This window comes from Vigna unguiculata, chromosome 3 (genome assembly GCF_004118075.2).
Source record: "Vigna unguiculata cultivar IT97K-499-35 chromosome 3, ASM411807v1, whole genome shotgun sequence".
Classification (NCBI taxonomy): domain Eukaryota; kingdom Viridiplantae; phylum Streptophyta; class Magnoliopsida; order Fabales; family Fabaceae; genus Vigna; species Vigna unguiculata.
In genome coordinates this window covers 5,754,873-5,775,593 of record NC_040281.1, presented here as the reverse complement: position 1 = coordinate 5,775,593, position 20,721 = coordinate 5,754,873, and the positions used below count along the sequence as shown (strand labels likewise).

The 20,721-nt window shown below is 30.8% G+C and overlaps 4 protein-coding genes across 5 annotated transcripts; all 4 read left to right on the top strand.

Annotated features, from left to right (window-relative positions):
- Window positions 1-1,493: 1,493 nt before the first annotated feature.
- On the top strand, window positions 1,494-3,992 carry LOC114179403 (ras-related protein Rab7). Its single transcript, XM_028065738.1, has 7 exons — window positions 1,494-1,799; window positions 1,943-1,969; window positions 2,382-2,481; window positions 2,630-2,776; window positions 3,407-3,487; window positions 3,611-3,756; window positions 3,844-3,992. The coding sequence occupies exons 1-7, from the start codon at window positions 1,741-1,743 to the stop codon at window positions 3,908-3,910; spliced, it is 627 nt and encodes a 208-aa protein (XP_027921539.1). The 5' UTR covers window positions 1,494-1,740; the 3' UTR covers window positions 3,911-3,992.
- A 1,609-nt stretch (window positions 3,993-5,601) lies between these two features.
- Window positions 5,602-10,733, top strand: LOC114179135 (iron-sulfur assembly protein IscA, chloroplastic). The gene is made up of 3 exons (XM_028065362.1): window positions 5,602-5,869; window positions 9,174-9,392; window positions 10,448-10,733. Exons 1-3 carry the CDS (start codon window positions 5,719-5,721, stop codon window positions 10,585-10,587), a joined length of 510 nt encoding a protein of 169 aa, XP_027921163.1. The 5' UTR covers window positions 5,602-5,718; the 3' UTR covers window positions 10,588-10,733.
- Window positions 10,734-12,817: 2,084 nt separating this feature from the next.
- On the top strand, window positions 12,818-16,324 carry LOC114174947 (probable ATP synthase 24 kDa subunit, mitochondrial). The gene is made up of 7 exons (XM_028059682.1): window positions 12,818-13,014; window positions 13,588-13,681; window positions 14,033-14,177; window positions 14,315-14,425; window positions 14,805-14,951; window positions 15,522-15,644; window positions 16,007-16,324. Exons 1-7 carry the CDS (start codon window positions 12,976-12,978, stop codon window positions 16,071-16,073), a joined length of 726 nt encoding a protein of 241 aa, XP_027915483.1. The 5' UTR covers window positions 12,818-12,975; the 3' UTR covers window positions 16,074-16,324.
- A 1,379-nt stretch (window positions 16,325-17,703) lies between these two features.
- LOC114177525 (violaxanthin de-epoxidase, chloroplastic) lies at window positions 17,704-20,509 on the top strand. 2 transcript variants are annotated; one of them, XM_028062900.1, is made up of 2 exons: window positions 17,704-18,046; window positions 19,093-20,509. In XM_028062900.1, exons 1-2 carry the CDS (start codon window positions 17,750-17,752, stop codon window positions 20,401-20,403), a joined length of 1,608 nt encoding a protein of 535 aa, XP_027918701.1. In that variant the 5' UTR covers window positions 17,704-17,749; the 3' UTR covers window positions 20,404-20,509. The 2 variants fall into 2 exon arrangements, with proteins under 2 accessions (XP_027918701.1, XP_027918702.1); XM_028062901.1 differs by lacking the exon at window positions 17,704-18,046 and adding an exon at window positions 18,347-18,998.
- Window positions 20,510-20,721: the final 212 nt, after the last annotated feature.

The following is a 20,721-nucleotide window of genomic DNA, read 5'->3' as shown; positions in this document are numbered from 1 at the left end:
AAGTTGTTGATCTTATCTTCAATAAACACAAGATCTCGAATAGTAACTAAAGCAAAATAAGGTAGATTTGGATAGCACATTATCATTGAAATATGCATGTCGCAAGTGCACGTGTGTCTTAAGTAATCTTTCCTAAATATAATGGACAAAACTGCATCGGACTATAATGTATAAACCTCATTCTTAATTTTTTATTTCCCCCTTTTCAAATTGATTTACATTTAAAATAATCTCACATTGATTGAGAAAAAAAAAGTGAGCATAAGTATTATGAGAGGTCAATTAAATTAAAATATCTTTATTCTATTTTTTTCCATAAAGATATGTCAGTACAAAAAATGTTTAACAGGAGCAAACATGGAATAGGTTATTGGAAATTAAAAAAAATGGCAATCAAAATATATTTTTAAATACTAAAACGATAATAAATTGAAATAGAAAATGTCTCTTTTAAATAAATGATTCATTTATCACTACTAAAAAAATTCATATTTCCTACCAATTTTGTTTTGAATTTTTTTTGTAGGAAATACTTATAAATTTTGTTATGAAAAAAAAATTGCAGGAAATTGCTACCATTTTTTTTGCAAAATATTTTGTATAAAACACTTTTTGCAACAAATTTTATAAGAAATACTTGCGAATTTTATAATTTTGTAGGAAATAATTACCTACGAAGGAATTACCTGCCAATTAAAATTCTTAGAAAAAATAGTAGGAAAAAATCTTTTCTTGCAAAACTTTTTAACAAATTTGCAAGAAAATTCTCATGTAATATGAGAATTTGTAATAGTACTTGAAAAAAGTACAGAATGAAAAAGAAAGAAAGTACAAAGAAACTTACGTTATAAAAACTAGGTGATAAAAGTTAAAAACTCAGTCAACATGTTACATTAAAAAAAATAAGAAAAAATCAAATAAAATAAGAAAGTAAATGTAATTTTATTAAAAAAATAAGTATTATATATTAAAATACAGGTGAATGAATATTTATTTAAAGACAAAATGACAAGGATAATATTATTTTATTAGAGATTTAATGACATTGTTTTATCTGTTCTTTAATTTTTGTTGACATTGTTTTGTTACAATATTTTAAAGTCTGTTAAACTTAAAACTTCATCCATTTGTATTAATATCATTATTCAAAGAGTTCTGATAGACTCACGGAGAGACATTGGTAAGTCTTAAATGCTAGTTTTGAGAAAAGACAATGTAAATTAAATGCAAGCATCATCGGTTTCTTCAAAGTGTGTGTCAGATGAGACTAGATTGCAACATAACCGAACTGTCTCAACTGTCAAAAACAGAGTAAAACCTCCTTTATTTGCCTCATACAGATTTTGGTGTTAGATCCAACAATTAGAGGCAACCACGTAGGTTTCAAAGTCAACTAAGAAAAAAGGAAAAAACATTGGTGATTTGTGACAGAACACCTTTTTATATGTTAAAAAACAATCATGCTCCGCTGTCACTAGAACGTTGGTTTTGGTTTGCAAATCACATGATCCTCACTTGCCTCGTTCAAATGCAGAAATGAAGAAAAAAAAGAGAGAAAAAAGCAATTCCCCTCGAAGAACGACAGCACCACCAACAACAACCATTAAGAGGAATCCAGAACTTCCCTTTTCTCTCATAACACCCTTTTTTTCCTTCTTTTCTGTTTTCACTTACTTTTCCATTCTTGACAAAAAGAGAAACCTGTTCTTCTTTCTGCACACACCCTTTTGAGTCTCCCACATGGATGTTTCACAGAGAAAGAGAACTTTGCTTAAGGTCATTGTTCTTGGTGATAGTGGGTATGTATAAGTATAACACCTTTTTTCTGCATTCCAAGTTTTCCTTTTTTGCTTTAATGTTGTTGATGTTATTACCTCATGTAAGATTCTCTATTGATGAATGTGAATGCTGATTAATCCCTTTTTCTTGATCTTGTTTTCAGTGTGGGAAAAACTTCGTTGATGAACCAGTATCCATTTTGGCACTTACATTTACCGTTTGAGAGCAAAAGTAAATAAATAAGTGAAAGTTTGGTAGTTTTTCTGATGCTAATGATTCGCTGTAGGTGCATTATTCATTCCAAAATCATCGATGCTTTTGAGCTTTTCACTGTTCTGGTTTTGTTTTGTTTCGTTTTTCCAACGAGTCTTGTAAAGTCTCGACCCAATGTTGGTACATGAGTTGGCACTAGTTTTTCTAGGTGCATATCCTGCTGGAAAAATATTATTGGCTGCATACCAATAATATTTTTGAAACAAAGGCTCAAATTGGGTTTGAGTTTTTTTCTTTTTATTACTGAAACTGTGTTTGATTTGATTCAAAGAATGAAACCAGAAAGTAGTCTATATCATAACTTTGTGGAACATTAACTTTGAATTCAGATACGTATATAGAAAATTTAGTCTGCAGTATAAGGCCACAATTGGTGCTGATTTTGTCACAAAGGAGATTCAAGTTGATGACAAACTGGTAACATTGCAGGTGAGCACTTTAAAATGTGATCAAAGTTTTACCCTTTTAGAATTCACACTTGATTTGTGTCTGAGTACACCAGAAAGGTATCAATTTTTCAGTACTTTTTTCAACTTTTGGTTGATACGATGAAAAATGAAACATAATATTTTGGCAGATTTGGGATACGGCAGGGCAAGAAAGGTTCCATAGTCTTGGGGCTGCATTCTATAGAGGTGCAGATTGCTGTGTGCTGGTGTATGATGTAAATATACACAAGACATTTGATACTTTGAACAATTGGCATGATGAGTTTCTTAAGCAGGTATGTTGTTATTTGTTCATATCATCTTTCAATTGTTCCTCTTTTTGTATTTGTTTATTGCTGATTTTTGTCTTCTATTTGAATTACTCTGTCCTTGAGGTGAAGTCCAGTCAAACCAAACCAAGTTATATAAATAAAAGTCTTTTTGTTGTTGAATATTCCACGTCAACCAGAGATGAAACAAATTTAAAAATGTAGTTTGATGCAATTTTTAAAGTTAAGTTAAATTTAAAATTCACTTCTTAAAATGATATTAAAGTCATCTGAAACCTATCTTAATGAGATTTGTTGTTTGTTAAGCTTATCGTACCACTGTTATCGGAACACTTATTTAAGTTTAGTTCCAAGGATTCTACATGGACTAGAAACAAGACAGATTTAAAGTATATAAATAGATACAAATTTCATTTTACAAATTCGTTTTATAAGATTGAATTAGGTTTAAAGTCCATCACTTTTGATCTAAACTAAGCAAGCTATATATATATATATATATATATATATATATATATATATATATATATATATATATATATATATATATATATATATATATATGATCGGTTGAAGTTGCCCTTTCACCATGTGAAACCCGTCTGATCTGTTCTGCATATTGATATTTGATCTCAGGGTGATATGAATGATCCTGAAGCATTTCCCTTTGTATTACTTGGGAACAAGGTTGATGTAGACGGTGGAAACAGTAGAAGGGTATGGAATATACGAAATTTTGCAGCAATTATTTTTTCATACACTGTTATCATTACCCAATGATTTTTCTTCGTGTAAAGTGTTTGAAATGGTCACAAGTAGTAGCTCTGCCATATGTTGCAGGTCACTGAAAAAAAAGCTAGAGACTGGTGTGCTTCCAGGGGAAACATACCATACTTTGAGACCTCTGCAAAAGAAGGCTACAATGTTGAGGAAGCTTTTCTATGCGTTGCCAAAATTGCACTGGAAAATGAACACCAACAAGACATGTGAGAATCAACAATTTGTACCTTTTTAACATGATTCTTAATAAATGTTGTGCACTTATGCATCAAATGTTGTATTTTTTGTTGCAGCTATTTTCGAGGAATCTCTGATGCAGTCTCAGAAGCAGAACAACAACGAAGTGGTTGTGCATGTTGAAGTGATGTATTTTACTGAACATATTTGGTTTTGCACTTTGACCCTGTATCATTCAATTTATGAAGGTGTATTTATCTTTAAATTCCAAAATTAGCCTCTCGGTATGCGTGGAAATTCTTCTTTGCTATCACTACTTCAAATTTTAATTTTCATTATCCAGCCAAATGTAGATTTTGTTATTTATTTAATTTATAACTCGGTGTTTTTGAATGAAATTTTTTATGACAGATTTTAGAAAATAAAAGTATGAAAAAAAAAATTAAAATTGTTTGTTTTTTAAGTTATATTTTAGAAACTCTGTTATAGAATTTCTGTAATTTTATTTTTACCTTGTATAAACTTGTATTTGTTTGCGCAACTTTATTTCATTTTTTTTGTCCTACTGAACAATTAACAATTGTGTTATTTCTTGTATATGTAGTATTATAATTATAGAGGTTTAAATTGTCCTTTGAATGTGTACTCTTTTAATAAAATTTTAGATTTTTTTTTGGAATTCTTTACTCAAAATAATATAGTTTGTCATAAATTATCATTTTAAATTGTTTAACTCTATTTGTTAAAATTCTCACTCCAATCACGTTATAAAACAATTAATATAAAAGCTTAGAATATGTGACGAAAGTATCATTGACATATATATACATATATATATATATATATATATATATATATATATATATATATATATATATATATATATATATAATCTCATTTTTAAGCATTGCGTTTTCCATAAATATTGAATGGATGAATTAAAAATAAATAAATAATATTAAATTATTGTTATTTTTATAATAGTCACTATAATTGAATCTATTATTAATTCTTATATATGAATATTATTATTAATAATTATATATATAATACGTTTGGCTTTTAACAGTAGATATAAAAGTGAAATTTTTGTTTATTCTCTCAAATATTTTTTATATGATTAAAATATAGTCTTTATTTTCGATCAATTTTATCATTTTAGTCATAATATACATTTTTTATTTCAATTAAATTTCAATTTTGTCAATTTTTTTCAATTTAATACTTTTTCTAACTTGTTTCAACTTTTTATAATTTTTTTTAATTTAAAAAAAATTAATGTGTCAATTTAATCATGTGTCATGTGTTAGAGTCAATGTTTCATTTTTAATTTAATTCGCATATTTATTATTTTTCTCAATTCACTTCTAATATAATTTAAAATTAAACAATTTTACTTCTCTCTAAGATCAAATTTATCTTTTATAATGATGTGAAATAAACATAATTTTAACATCTATGTCAAATAAATATATTAGAATTAATTATTTTATAAACAAAGAACATAAAACATAAAAAAATTGTTTTCTAAATTACTAAAAGAAAACTATAGTAAACTCAACCTCTACTGCCTTTTTATCTAGTAGGCTAATAAGTTAGTTCGTATTAGGCTCCTCACATTGATATTTATATGTACGAAGTAAACAATATAATTGAACAAATTAAAAAAAATAACTTAATGAAGAAATACTTAATTAAAAATATAAAAATTTCAACACTTAATAAATAAAAAAATAATTAAAATTTAATTAAAAATGTAAAAGACTTAAAGGTTAATTAAATATGAAATAAAATTCCTGAACTTATTTTGTTTTTTTGTGGATATTTTTCCGGCTGACATTAATCTATGAGGTGAACACATGAATTACGTAGAAATATCAAATTCCAAAATCCCAACCAAACACGTCACACGATGGTTGAAGTTTGAGGCAAAGAACAGCACGTGTTGTGGGTGCAGTTTTCTCTCTCTCTCTCTCTCTCTCCAAACTCCAATGGCTTTCTCTGCAATCTCTGGTATGCATTCTCCTCAATTTGTTCGCCTTCCTATCTCCTTCTCGCAATCTTCTTCACCGACGGTCCGATTTTCACCGCCAAATCTAAAACGCCATAAACCACTTTCCATTCGATCAGTTTCAATCCCCGGTACGCCTTGCATCCTTATATTTCCTCGTTTGTTAATTTCCTCTTAATTACCAACATCAATTACAAATATCATTTCAGATTACAATTTTGTGGTTTAGAAAAATGATACACCTTTCTAGTTTCTAGGAAGAGGGACGCACTTTCTTCAATTTGAAGATTTTGTTCGGAAACCTTTGCGAATGATTTCGTCTCCATTTAATAAGAGATCCGATTATTTGCTAGTTTTTCTTGGCTTTGAATGTTATTAGTGTGCATGACTTGGGTTCTGCCTACCCTAATTTCGAGGAAGGTGTATTGGCCAGGATAAAGGATGAATGTTAACCGGTGGATGCGTGCATGCCGGAACTCTTTTGTTATAATGCTTCCTAATTATATGGGATTTCAACATAAAGGACTGCTTTATTGCCCTTTTATTAGGGTTTGTTTGGGTGAATAACTTGGGGCTTATTTATTAGAGAAACTTCTTAATAAACACCTCTAGAAAGGAAAATAGGAAGGAAATGTGAAGTTAGTTTCTCCATTAACTAAAACTTTAGTTAATTTATACATGAACTAATTTGTAGAAGTTATTTTTTATTGGGTTCTCCAATAATCTTAAACTTATTTTAACTTATGGATAAATTAAATTAGTTTTTTCTTTTCTAGAAGTGTTCATGGAGATATTTCCTCCAAACAGACCTTTAATTTTGTACTTATTGAATGAGTGTCTTGTATAAGTTGCTTTTATTCTAAGAGAAAATAAAGTTAAACTGTTTCTGTAGAAGTTGTGAACTGTTTTCATTAGTTGTTATCCTGTATTGCGTTTTGAAATAAGTTGGAAACTGCTTTATTGACAACTTATAAGTTGTTTTTATAGAATCTCATAAATATTTACAAAAGTGTTTCTGTCATAAGATAAATTCAATAAAGGTCTTCCTACTTCGCCCTTAATACCTTTCCTTCTTTATCATTGCTTTATACTGCAATGAAAGGGAAATAATTAAATAGTCAAATTAACTTACGGCCGATATGATATCAGTCATGTTTGCCTCTGTATAATCTATTACACGTAAGGTTCTTGAATATTCTTGGTCAAATAAGTCCTTGGTTCGGGAACCTCGAAGACTAATATGACCAACTAATTGCATATTCAATGACCATAACAGTGTTTCCCACTGGGGATTAATATGAGCAAAAGTTGTTTAAGGACAAATTTGACAAGTTACAGCATCAATCAAGTATTGTTTCACTAGATGGGTTCAGCCACATTGGTCAAATAATGACACGACGTTTAAATCTGATAATATTTTTGTGATTTTTTCACACTTTCATGTGATGAATTGGCACATCATTAGAAGAACTTGACTTAGATAGCTGAGTGGATGGTAAAATTTCTGAGTCTTTTAGTGATTCGGCATTACATAGTTATGCAATGATGTATTACATTGATGCTTGCCAATGGATCTCAATTAGGCATTATATTAATATATGAAAATTTAAATGATGCATTGTTATAATAATAATATTAATATATTACACTTAAATGATGCATTGTTGTAAATAAATGACCCATTTGCTAAATATCTCCCTGTTTACAACAAAGTGTTAAATATCATATTTCTCAATGTGTGAAAGACAAAATGGTTGTAGGGTGCAAATAGATATTTACAGTGAAATATGAGACAAATAGGACAATAAAGGCAGATTGGTTGCAACGGGTTATGCTCAAACTTGTAGACATGATTATGACGAGACATTTGCTTCATTAGTAAAGATAAATACAATTTGATTTGTTTTTGCTCTAACATTTTGTTTGGAACATGCACGAATTGGTCGTGAAGAATGTCTTTCTTCATGCTTTAGAAGAAGTGTACATGTAGATTCCTCAAGGATTTGAAACTCATTGTAGAAGGAATAAAATGTGTCTCCTATAGATGACCTTATATGGTCTTAAGCAATCTCCAAGAACATTGATTGGGAGATTTATGAAAACAACGGTTTCTTTCAAATACAAGTAAAGTCAGCGATATTATACTTTATCCATAATGTACTCAGTTACAGGTAAATTCACTATATTATTGGTTTATATGGATGGAAAGATTATTGTAGGAGATGATGAAACAAAGAAATTAATTTGAAAGAAAAAATTAGCAGTCAATTTGAAGTGAAAGGTCTGGAAAATTTAAAATATTTCTTTGGAATAGAGGTTGCTTGTTCCAAACAGTGGATTCGCATCTCTCAAATAAAATATGTACTTGATCTCCTCAGATAAACATTTAAGTTGGGTTTGGAACCTCTGGTAGTTTCTATTGAACAAAATTATAAATTTGGAAGTGAAGCGAGTTCTCTTATAGAAAAAAAAAAAAACTCTAATATTAGAGATTGGTAGGAAAACTTATGTATCTGTATGCCAAACATTGTTCATGCAATTAGTGTGGTAAACCAGTTTATGCACGATCCAAGAGAAACATGCAAGTAGTTGACAAAAACTTTTCAGTACTTGAAGTCAAGCTCAAAAAAGGGACTACTCTTTAGGAAAGAGACTTTTAACCCTAAAGATATATACTGATGCAAACTATGTAGGTTTTGTTACTAATAGAAAATCTACCTCTGGATATTATATATTTCTTAAAGAAAGTATTGTACCTAAGAGAAAGAAAAAGCAAGGTGTATGAAAGACTCTCGATGAAAGTCATATTAGAAGACCTTAAAATGAAGGTTGACATCCCTATTTAATTGTACTATACAAGTTAGCCATGAGTATTGCCAATGACCTAGGAAACCATAACAAGACCAAATATATCAAAATTAACTGCCACTTCATCAAAGATAATTTTAAGAGAGGTGTTGTGATTACAACCCATGTCCTTATTGGACTTCAAAATTCAAATAGCATAAGATTTTTGTAGGCAAGTTTGATATTTATTTACCAACTTGAGGAGGAGTGTTGTAAATAATGGATTATTAGGAATAAGGTATCTTAAATATCTTCTTAATGTTTATCAGAAAATACCTTTAGAATCTTTTCATTTATTTCAGCATGTTTTTATTCTCTTATTTTGAAGAGTTTGATTGTTACAACAAATAGAGGTAATGAGAATAATTGGTGTAGTTGTTGTCAGTAAAATAATTATTTGGAGAACTATCTTAATAAGTTATTTATATTAGTGCTCTAAGTAAATCCAAAGAAAACTAGAATAGTCTCTTATCAACATTCGGTACTTTGAATTTTGTTATATACCAGTGTGTGCTATGAGAAATACTTTTTCCACCTTATTTAACACTTATTTAATCTCTGTTTTCCCTCTTTCCACCTACCTTTCAGCTGCACCGGCTTCTGGGTCTGTGGCCCCTGCAATTTCTCTTACGGATAATGCACTGAAGCACTTGAGTAAGATGAGGTCTGAACGAAATGAAAATTTATGTTTAAGAATAGGTGTCAGACAAGGTGGGTGCTCTGGTATGTCATACACAATGGATTTTGAGGACAGGGCTAATAAAAGGCCAGATGACTCCATCATCGAGTATGAAGGCTTTGAAATTGGTATGATTCATAATTTGTTTCTTATAACTGACATTTATAATTCACAAGGATCGACTAATCTCGTGCTTTATTCAGGGAAGGGATGGTTAAAATATTTGACATGCTTTAGCTACATTCCCTACAGGTTTATTGGTCAACGTGCCAATGCACTTATCTTTACAAACTGTAATACCGCAACTTCTGTTTAAAATTATTCTCCTAATTAAGCTATTTGACCTAGACAAAATGTGTACTGGTTCGCATTTTGCAAATATGTGGAGGATACTAACTTACTAAGTGCGTTGCAGTACTGATGTTAATCTTAGTTATATTTTTACGTGGTAGGAGGTTTTGTTTCAATGTTTATATATGTGATTGATTTTAACCTTCTATCATGTAAAATATCTTCGCACAGCAAAAACATTATTCTTGGAGGGATTGTCTGAAATAGAAATGACAGAACATAACTTTTCCTGTACGGATTTACTAATCTCCCTGGATTCAATTTCCAACTATCATTACTTATCACATTCTCTCTATACCTTTTCTTCTTTCCACTTCTATCCATCCGAAAATTGGGTGGATATTTATCTCTATTATTCAGGAAATGCTTGTCAATCCCCTACTAGTACTAATGGCGTTTGAGTGGAAAACAAAACAATCCGAAACTAAGTTGAATTGAAGGCTTGGTCCACTCATGTACTTCTTTTTCAGCTTGGATTGTCAAAGTTATGCATGGAACAACAGTAAAAACTGTTGCTTTTATTTTTATTATTATTGTTGTTTTTAATACTGCATTTGGATTGCTTCCGGTACCGAGCATACTGTAATGGGTAAATAAAAGAAAAAACAGTGAGCAAACTGTCTCCCACCTTACGCCAGAGCAAAAACATGTATGTGGTGATTATGGTATTGGAGACTTTCCTGTATATTTTTGTTTCTTTGGTCCACCGTCCATTTTAAATTTCTATGATCAATGTAACAACTGCATCACTGCATATTTAAAATTTTTGTTGAAGTCTTAATACCATAAGCCACTGTATGATATATTCTGACTTCTCTGTTTATTTCTGCAGTTTGTGATCCTAAAAGCCTACTCTTCATATTTGGCATGCAATTAGATTACAGTGATGCTCTGATTGGGGGAGGCTTCTCTTTCAAGAATCCTAACGCAACACAGACTTGTGGATGTGGTAAATCCTTTGCCGCCGAATAAAACCATGTTTATAGACAGTAGTTGCAATACTAAGGTGATTGTTTCTACCAACACTCTGTACCAAACATAGATTTTTATCACTAACATGAATAAATATGTGCATTGTCAGAAAATAGCTACTAAACGTTTGTTGTTTGAATTGTTTATATTTGTTTTGTGCTACATCATCAATCCTTCATAAAAAATATGTTTCAATGTTTAGGGAAATATTTTTCTTTTGGCAGAAATTAGATAAAAAGTGATGTATTTTATACAACTTGTTAACTTGTTGTAGCTGATTCGTAAAAGAGTAATTATGTTTCTCACTAATAACATTTTAGTTTCGGGAATATAGGAAGGAGAACGCTAACCAGTTGTTTTCAGGATACTAGTTAAGAAAGAAAAATTTATCGAAAAATGTTAATACTTTATTCTCATCAAATTTTGTTAAATATAATTTAATCGTGACTTCTAGAAACTTATTCATTAATCTCTTCGCCAGTAATTTTCGTAAGGTACGTGTTTTATCACAATTATCTGAAGGCATGATAAAATAGAAAAATACAATATTAATGTTTTCACAGGAACCACTCTTTAGACATTGTAGGTGGTCTTTATACAGGTTTATTTACAGCAATCAACATTTTTTTTTATCACAGATGCATCAGTTAAATATATTCATAAATTCTTGTTAGGCGATAATTTCCTAATTGTTTTAATAATATAAAAATTAATCTGTTATATATGATGTCATGGATAATGGAAGACCAAGTTCAAAATAATTATAAATATGTAATTTAAAAGTATTATATTGTAATTTGATTTATATTTGTAACAATATATTTTTTATCCTAAAAAATATAAATTATATTTTTTAGATATAAAAGTGAATACTTAAAATTATAGAAACAAAAAAGTTTTAATTAGAAAAAATATAAAAATATAAATTTAAGAATATAACAATATATAAAAAATTATAACAAAATACTGTGTTATGTTGAAAAAAAAAAAACTCCATCAATTTGATATAAAAAATTCAAAAAACTGCAGAAAAAATTCGAGAAAAAAACATATTTAAATTTAAATAATTAAATATAAAAATACTAATTCCCTAAATATATATATATATATATATATATATATATATATATATATATATTTACATTTGCAAATTTAAATACAATAAAAATAATCAAATTTATTTCAAATATCTTAAATTGTTATATTTATTTTTTTTATATTTCTTCTAAAGTGAAATTTCTTAAATAAATTTCTATATTTTTTCCATTTTCAAAATTTTATGATTTTCAATTAAAATTCTATACTTTTCTATATTTTTAAATTTCTATTTATTCTAAATATTTAATAGATTTTAATACTTTCTCTATTTAAAATTTATAAATTTCATTTGAAAAAATTTGATATTTTGTTAAAATTTCTATTTTTTACTTTTAAATTTTTTCTAAGCAAATTTTCTATATTTCTATAATTTTTATTATTGTTTTTATATTTTTTCAAACAATAAAAATAATTAAACTGCTATTTCAGTAAAAAAGACCTAGGTGAGGAAATAAAATCCATATAGATCTAACATGGACAATTTAGACGCGAAAAAGTGTACTAGAGAAAAAAAATTATCTTACATAATTTTTTATGTTTTAATTAGTCATAATTCGATGGCAAAACTTCCTTTTTGAGATTTTGTTTTTATTTTAAGTTGAGATGAAAATGTCAGATGTAAATATAGAATAAAAACACATTAGACTCAAATAAAAAATAAAAATATAATGTGAAATTTAAGATACTTAGAAGAGAGATCGAATTAAATAATAGTACGATTACTGTGAGGTGTCTTTAAAAAATAAAACAAAATTGCGGAAAGGAAAAGGTGAAGCCATATATTTTAAATATTAAAATCACTATATTTTAAGGACAGATAAATAACATACAAAAAATTGGTAATAAATAATAATAGGATAAAACTATATCATCCACAATTTAAGCTTACAAATAGCATGGAGTAAAATTATAGTAATATTTTCTTTAATTTTCAAGTTTTTTTTTTACTGTTTTTTAATATCTTTTTCACTAAAAAAAGTGTTTAAAGTAAATAAAAAAATTGTATAAAATATTGAAAAATGCGATTTATGTAAACTGGGCAAAGAGCGAAGGACAGGGAATTATTTTCCACGTGGCACAGCATCCAACGGCTGAGAATTAAGGAGATGCCTTGTATCGTGGATCAGACAGAGGGTGTAGTGTACCCTAACAGATTAGTAGTGGCAGTGTGATTCGCTTGAACTGGTCTCATTAGAGAGAGAAATAGAGGCATCAAAGTGAATAAGGCAGAAAAGCCCTAACTCACGCATTTCTCAGAAAGCTGAACGAACAAACATTCATTCTTCACTCATGGCACTCTCTTCTCGTCTCTTTTCCAAATCCAAATTGGTATATCTCATTTTCAATCTGCAATTCCTACTCCATGCATTATCGTACCGATTTTCTTCACATTCTTGTTTCTGATTCTCTCGTTGAATCTCGGGATCTGCATTGCTTTCAATACATCTCGCGCTCTCTGATTGTCTGTCTCCATGGTTTTAAATCCAATTTAGGTGAAAAGGGACACTTCACGCTTTATTTCGAGGGTTAACATGTTGTTTATCAATTTCTTTTGGTCGATTAGGTTTTTCTGTCGTCGCCCGATTCTATTGACTGGGGGAAATAACTTGCTTGCACTCTAGGAGTTGTCGATTGGAGGGGTTGTTTGTTTGTCATATTGAGTGTGTAACTGTGTTTGAATGATGGTTAATACGCGTAAATTTTGTTGGTTAATGTGAAAGTGACTGTGCTGGTGATTTATCTCATCAGAGTTTCAGAATTGTGGGGTGAAATGAATTATATGAAACTGGTGTTTCCTGGATGGCTAATTTGCATTGATTTTGTTTATTAATTTGAAAGCGATGATGTTTGTGGATTATCTATATTTTTTGCAATTTGCTCATTCTTCGCCGTTTCTTACAGATCTATGGCAGTCAAATGCTTGTGCAAAAGGAGTATGCTTTTCCAGTTCGCCACTATGCTAAAGCGTCCGCCCCTCCTGCCCTGAAGGGAGACCGTGAGTTCTATTGTGCAGTTGTATATTTTTTAATATATATGTTGATTTGATCTTCAAAAGAAAATTTATACTTTTTACCAAGTGAAAAAGAGGCACTATTTGCATCTATATTAAAATAAAAAGGGATAGGAATTACATAATAAATAGTTTGTGATTGTGTTGTGCTGTAGGAGGATGAGTGATTTAGAAAGTGTAAATAAGATTGCAAGAGATAAATAATAGTGGTAGTTACAGGGTTAAAATATGACATACAAAATGTGTATGTGTATACCAAGATAACGTATCCCCTTGTATATTTATGATTATAGATGTTGCTTTTTAGTAACATACTATTTGATTGAATGGAAACAGAAATGCTGAAGAACATTTTTGTGGAAGTGAAGAACAAATTTGAGACCGCCATTGGAATATTAAAGAGTGAGAAGATCACCATTGATCCGGAAGATCCAGCTGCTGTTGCTCACTATGCAAAGGTCATGAAAACAGTTAGAGAGAAGTGAGCTTCTGCCTTTCCTTTGTTGTTTTGTCATACTATTCTGCTCAATACTTATTTGGTTGTAACTCGTAATCTCTGAAGCAGTCTATTTAACTGTTTTGATTATGTTATCCTACAATCTATTGTGCATTCTACAGGGCAAACTTGTTGTCAGAGTCCCAGGATATCCTAGCCATCATTGAAACTGAAACGCAGGATATTCCAGATGCTAGGACCTATCTTTTGACTTTGAAGGAGATAAGAACCAAGTGTGTACTGATATCTGTTCTACTCCCTTCAATTTTTAAGTAGATGTGATGATTGTATGTATTGTGTGCCCTTTAGCTTTTTCATTCATACAAAGTTCTCGTTATTTTTTTTTTATGTAAAACGATTCTTTGAATTCCATGTACCTTTTTGAATTCATTATGAAAAAATAGTGTTATTTGTTTTCAGCCTCTGGTTCTAAAAATTGCCTGTTGGCTTTGTTTTTTTCTTTAAATTATGACAAGCCTAATTTATCATCCTGGTTTACCTTATTATAGAATTGAAATAAAAGGCAACATATGGCACAAGCATCACTTGCTTCAGGATGCATTAGGTTCTTTGTTACATAAGCTCATATTTACGTGTTCAAATTTTTTACAGGAGAGGTCTTACAGATGATCTTGGTGCAGAGGCTCAGATGATAGATGCACTGGACAAAGTTGAAAAGGAGCTAAAGAAACCTTTACTGAGAAATGATACGAAAGGAATGGACCGTCTATTGGCAGAGTTTGATAAGATTAATAAAAAGTAAGTTCATAACGCTGGATATCTTTTTGATATGTTAGGTTGGATAATATTAAGTGACATCTAAGTTCAAGCTTTGAAATTTTCATCTGTGTTTATCTTATTTGACTTGCATTTTCATGGAATTGTTAATGATTTTATAAATATTTTTATTTTGATATTATTGAGTGGCCATATGCACCCTCATTATGGGAAAGTTCTCATTACATTAGATGGCAGAGGGTACAAGGATTTTTGTAATAAGATGTAGAGAAGGAAATTTTACTGAGTATGTAGAAGCAAGATTCCAGTAAACACATTCAATTTTCAAAGTTTTACAGGTTTTTGTCCTTTTCGTAGACACTGGAACTTGCATCGCATTGTTTACTTGTAGGGAATTGTACAGCCTATTATTTGTCAGTTGTGTATTGACCTACTTTTATTGGCGGGTATTCCATTTCGTTGTTTAAATTTCTCATTTGCTAGTGAGGATTCTTCGGCTTTTTATTCCCTTCAGTTGAGTACAATAAATTGATGGGCTTTAATTACTTTCTCTCATTCTTTTTTGTTCCTCCTTTGGTGGTGCCACCTTAGACTTGGAGTTCAAAGGGAAAATCTACCAAAGTATGAAGAGGAGCTTGAACTTAAATTAGCCAAAGCACAGCTGGAGGAGCTGAAGAAGGATGCTCTTGAGGCAATGGAAACTCAAAAGAAGAGGTATTTCTGATGACTTCATTTTATTGTCCTTATATTTTCCCTTTCTTCCTAATTCTTCTTTAATTCTTTTGGACAAGGAACACCATTAATAAGTACATATTTTCTGCTTAAATTTTAACGCCCAAGTCCAGATGGAATGATGATGCTTGGGCTTTCCTAGTCTTGTATCTGTATTATGGCTTTTCAACTTTGAAGTTAAGAATATAGCACGATGAAAAAATAGTTGATGCGTTGGAAATTTGGCTTCTGTTTTCTCCTATACTGTTAGAAAAGGCTTTTTACTCGTATCACTAGGTGCAGTAGGATGATAGAAGTTCTAAACCATATGTGATTTATTTTGCTTTGTCTGTTTTCCATTTCAGGGAGGAATTCAAGGATGAACCTGACTCAGTTGATGTGAAAACTTTGGACATCAGAAACTTCCTTTAAAATGTCTTAAAGATGTTTGCATACATTAGAAATTATTGCATTTGGATAATGATGAAGATGTGTTTCTTCAATAAGTAGACACCACTGGTTTTGAAGTGTAACGTTGATGCCAGTTTGAAGATTGAGTTTCTTCAAGGTCTTTGTATTTAAATTCCATGTTAAACTGGAAGCTGAGGCGATCAATTTTTTCTTGAATTTTCATGTCACATTTCCCAAGTCTTTATTCCTATTGATATTATGCTTGTTCCCAATTTGGATTCCATCGGTTTCATTAATTGAAATTGCGCGACCAAGTCAAACAACCTTGCAACGTTTGAAATGAAGTGTTACGGTATCAATCGTCAGATTTTGTTGCATAATTTTTTTGGACAGAACATGCAAGTTTACATATTCATCATTTAAATTTTGTGTCAAGTTGTTTAAATTGTGATTCCTGGCGGAGATATGTAGGTAGAAGGATAGTAAATTTAAAATTGCATGTGCAGTGTTACAATTTACAATAGATCACGCTTAGAATAAACATAAAATCACTGTTAAAATTTTATACTTTTGTATTGTTTCAATTCATAAATTGTAATACAGATTTCAATTTAATTTTATATAACATTCTAAATACTAAATTAAGAAACACAGTGTTAATTAGTATCATGGGAAGTGTTGTACAATAACATTATGGAGATTAGTCAAATTTTCGGGTTTTAAAATATGTTTTTAAGACTTTTAATCCGAATTTTTTGGTTGAGACCCTAATTTTTGGTCTTATATGAAATATGAAGTTTCGCTCATTATAATTTTTCAATATTAACTTCAGTGATTAAAGTTGTTTTATACATTTTCCTATTTATCCTTTTTCTTATCAGTAAAAAATAATTAAAATATAGGAAGCATTTTGAGTGTTTTAATCCATATACAGATCGAAACATTTTTAGTGTGGTTGCACGTTGAAAAATTAATTCTAGTCGAGTCGATTTCTATTAAAAGAGAAGCTACTGTTACTTGTTTTGTATCGTTTAACGTAATTTTTTAACTTCTAAATTGATTTTAAAATAAAACATATAATATGTTAGAAAATAAAAGGTTAAATATGTTTTTGATTCCTTAACTTTCGGTACAAATTACAATTAGTCTTTTTTGAAATTTTAGTCTGATTTTTTCTTCCAAAATTTAGAAATGTTTGGATTTAACTAATATTTTTAAGTTTATTTAACGTTTTAAACACGTTTTATGAGAGCATTTGAGTTATTTATTCCGCTTGACACATTTTTATTTCAATATTAATTAAGAAACTTATAAAACACGTTTGAAAGGACTAATTCCAATTATTATTTAAAATTAAAGAAAAAAACATATTTAATCTAAAAATAAATTTTCAATAAGGAATCTTAGTCTACTGTTACAAATATAGTGTCAAAATAAAAACACTAAGAAAAGAATTATCCATTTACTTTGTTCAACTGTTCACAGTGGCTCCTGCAAGATCCATTCCTATTCCTTTACTCAATTCATTCTAAAAGCCATGACATTCTTTGAGGGCAACGTAAGAGGAGAATGAGGATTATGGCTAGAGGGCTTTATAGTAAATTAACATTTTAAAACAAAAAAAGAAAATATATATAAAGAAGAATCTCAGATGATGATTTTCAGTGTGTTTTTGTAAGACTTAGAGAGAATCCCAGATGTCTCTGAATCTGCAACTGCAATATGTTGAAACATTCGGTTTTAAGTTTCTTCATAACTCTTTATCTGTTAATGCTTTCACTTTTCCTTTTCACCTTCATACCCTTTGCTTTCTTCCTTTCCCCTCACTGCCACGCACTCACACTCACCCTCGCTTTCGCCCACGCACAACCGTATTCTCCGCCGTGACGGCGGAGCAGCCACCCGCGCCGCCGGTGAGGATGGTAGCTGTCGCTGGCCACGGAGCTGCCAGCCCTCTTAAGTCCGCATCCTGGGAAGAAGTCATGCTTCACACTGTTACGTACCTTCTCTTTCCCTTTTTCATTGAGCTTCAGTTGTTGAAAACTGATTTTTTTTTTTATGAATAATTCTAAATCCTCTTAGGTTCTGTATTTTCAAGACTTTAAAAATATTTATTTTCTATTTTGCACTTTCTCTACAATGAAAGAGTAGGATATAACTTTATTTATGTACCTGCAATACAACATCCTATATTAAAATTTTCCATATTGAAAAATGTTACGTTACTCTTTTTCTCTTTTGTTTTTAATTTCCTTTTTAGTTTTTACAATTATGCAAACTTTACCTTTTAATCTTGTATGCAAAACTATTAGTTTCAGTGCAGATTTTAATTCTTGTACGTAAACGAGTGAAAACGCATACTTTAAGATATATTGAAAAATAAATGGAGTGCTTGCAAGAAAGTTAATAGTTATATAACTTATGAACTGAGTAAGACATAGCTTTTTAAGTATTTACCAAATGTGAGCCTGTGTGGGACTATTTGCAGAGGAGAGGAAAGGGGAGGAATTCAGTGCACTGAGTGAACATGTGTAGCAGAAATGACATTTTTCATAAGTTTCATTGTAATTTACTTTGGCCTCGCGTGGATTTTTTTGAATTACATGGTTCTTCAGTAAACAAAAGTAACAGAGGACAAAGAACATGAAAGAAGAAGCAAAGCTGCCTCATACATCAACATATCTGTCAGGGAAATCTCTTTGAAGTTGTACACTTGACAACCAAATGAAGATAATGTTATTTTTGCTATACATTTAGTAATGGGTTTAGGTAAAGTGAATTTAGAAATAAAAATTGTGCTCTTGTGCTTGTTATGTTATTATTCTTAGAGCTTGCTGCTTTAAAATATGCTGGATAGCACGCAGCTTTTGCCTTCAATTAGAACGTATTCAGATCATTGACAGAAATCTTTCATATTTTGGAGTGATGTTTCTAATTATACGTGTGGTACGTTTCTTTGTCATAATATTCTGCCATGAATATAGTGTGGTTAATTTTTTGATTTGGTCCAGTACCATTAATATTTCCCTTCTTTTATCAGGCAAAGAGACTGAAATGGGTTGATGAAGGGTATGAGCTTCTTGTATTTACTGATGAATGTATTGTATCTGGCGGAGAAATGTCCACGAGACTTCAGAAAGAATTACGGGATGCGGATATATTGATGATTATTGCTGTTACAAACAAGGAATCAGTTGAGTGGATTAATAACAACGGCAAAACTATTGAAAATGTAATATGCCTCGAGTCTTCATCGGATTTGAAGAACAGACTAGGAGGCTATGATGTTCCCAGTGGAGTGAGAGGTAGAATATTTGGAAGTTTTTTTGGAACTTCTCAATCTGGTAAAGCTAAAGAATCTTATGAAGTAGTGCAGACAGTATCTGAAGCATGGGATCGACATAATTCTGATGATATAAGGTTCTGTTTGCTGGTAATAATCAATGCATATATAAGGCCTGTTCCAGTATTGAATAATTTGAGAGCTAAAGGTTTTTCTACCCTAAACTGCATGTTGAGGAACTGTGGTCGCCAGGTACTAAATTGCTTGTTGGATCCCAATTGTAGAAAAGCTCTTGAATGCTTGAATCGGTGTAGCCCTGTTGATCAAGTATGTAACTACCGATGTATTGCTTCATATGAAAGTGCAAATCTAGAAGCCTTTTCACTATGTGTATTACAGAAAAACAACTGTCTTGAGTTGGAAGCAGAAGTACCTGAAAAACCATATGTGCCTCCAATGATGAAGTTTCGGGGGCAGAACCTAAGTTATGAAGTGGCAGAAGATCTGTTTGTGGGATGGTTGGGGAGTTTGCAGTGGAGCTGGCGTGTGGTGGCAGGGCAGAATCCAGCATATGATCAATTTCCATGCCAATACCAACTGTTCTATAGGGGAAAGGCAAAAGGGTCATTCTGGTATGAACCAGTGTTCCAGGTAAAAACATTGGAAGGTGAAATGGTGTGGAGGAGGAGAAAATATAGGGTGAGAAGGGGCAAGGTACCTGGCACATTCTATTTCAGTGTATTAGACAATGGAGTTGTTTCAAAAGAATTTTGGACAATTGTGGATGTGGCTGAAAATCTTAGTTGGGGTTTGTTCCATTATCACGGAGCTGCTAGAGTTGCAGGGCAGTCTTATACTGGAGCAGTTCTTGTGAGTCCAGATGGAGCATTTCCAACTGACAGAGAGAGGACACAGGTTGTTGCTGCACTAGATAAGTGTGAAATTAAAGAGTGGGAGCTATATAATGTTGATAATTGTTCATGCATAGATCCTCCCCTGGGAATTCCAGAGGGTTCAAGTTTACACACTGTTGTCCAAATTGAAGATCCAAAGCAGATGTCTGTCTGATTGTTCTGCCAAATCAATAGAATGCTAATATTCTCAATCCGGTTATGTTTAGCACATCTCCAGATTCTAGATTCAAAGGAAGTCAATTGGTTCTTTTGCTTGCAAATATCAATGTATAAATTTCTCAAGGTTCTATCATATCGAGTTACAGTATATATTTAAAAAAAAAAGTCCGGAAAAACGTTAAAAAGTAAAAGAATAAAAGGCTAGGGTAGTGGGTCAATTCAAACCTATCTGGAATGCCTTTCATCTTAACACTCCATAGTTATCTGAAATGCATCATTTTGAACACAGGACCGTCAAATCAGTCTCCCATAA

What these genes read in the sequence shown, in the direction of transcription:
- LOC114179403 (XM_028065738.1), top strand. Translation starts at nt 1,741, where the DNA reads ATGGATGTTTCACAGAGAAAGAGAACTTTGCTTAAGGTCATTGTTCTT. An exon ending in ATTGTTCTTGGTGATAGTGG is followed by an intron (nt 1,800 to 1,942) that starts GTATGTATAAGT and finishes TCTTGTTTTCAG; the next exon opens with TGTGGGAAAAACTTCGTTGA. An exon ending in ACGGTGGAAACAGTAGAAGG is followed by an intron (nt 3,488 to 3,610) that starts GTATGGAATATA and finishes CATATGTTGCAG; the next exon opens with GTCACTGAAAAAAAAGCTAG.
- LOC114179135 (XM_028065362.1), top strand. Translation starts at nt 5,719, where the DNA reads ATGGCTTTCTCTGCAATCTCTGGTATGCATTCTCCTCAATTTGTTCGC. An exon ending in TCGATCAGTTTCAATCCCCG is followed by an intron (nt 5,870 to 9,173) that starts GTACGCCTTGCA and finishes CCTACCTTTCAG; the next exon opens with CTGCACCGGCTTCTGGGTCT. An exon ending in GTATGAAGGCTTTGAAATTG is followed by an intron (nt 9,393 to 10,447) that starts GTATGATTCATA and finishes TTATTTCTGCAG; the next exon opens with TTTGTGATCCTAAAAGCCTA.
- LOC114174947 (XM_028059682.1), top strand. Translation starts at nt 12,976, where the DNA reads ATGGCACTCTCTTCTCGTCTCTTTTCCAAATCCAAATTG. An exon ending in TTGAAGGAGATAAGAACCAA is followed by an intron (nt 14,426 to 14,804) that starts GTGTGTACTGAT and finishes AATTTTTTACAG; the next exon opens with GAGAGGTCTTACAGATGATC. An exon ending in ATGGAAACTCAAAAGAAGAG is followed by an intron (nt 15,645 to 16,006) that starts GTATTTCTGATG and finishes TTTCCATTTCAG; the next exon opens with GGAGGAATTCAAGGATGAAC.
- LOC114177525 (XM_028062900.1), top strand. Translation starts at nt 17,750, where the DNA reads ATGTCTCTGAATCTGCAACTGCAATATGTTGAAACATTCGGTTTTAAG. An exon ending in AAGAAGTCATGCTTCACACT is followed by an intron (nt 18,047 to 19,092) that starts GTTACGTACCTT and finishes TTCTTTTATCAG; the next exon opens with GCAAAGAGACTGAAATGGGT.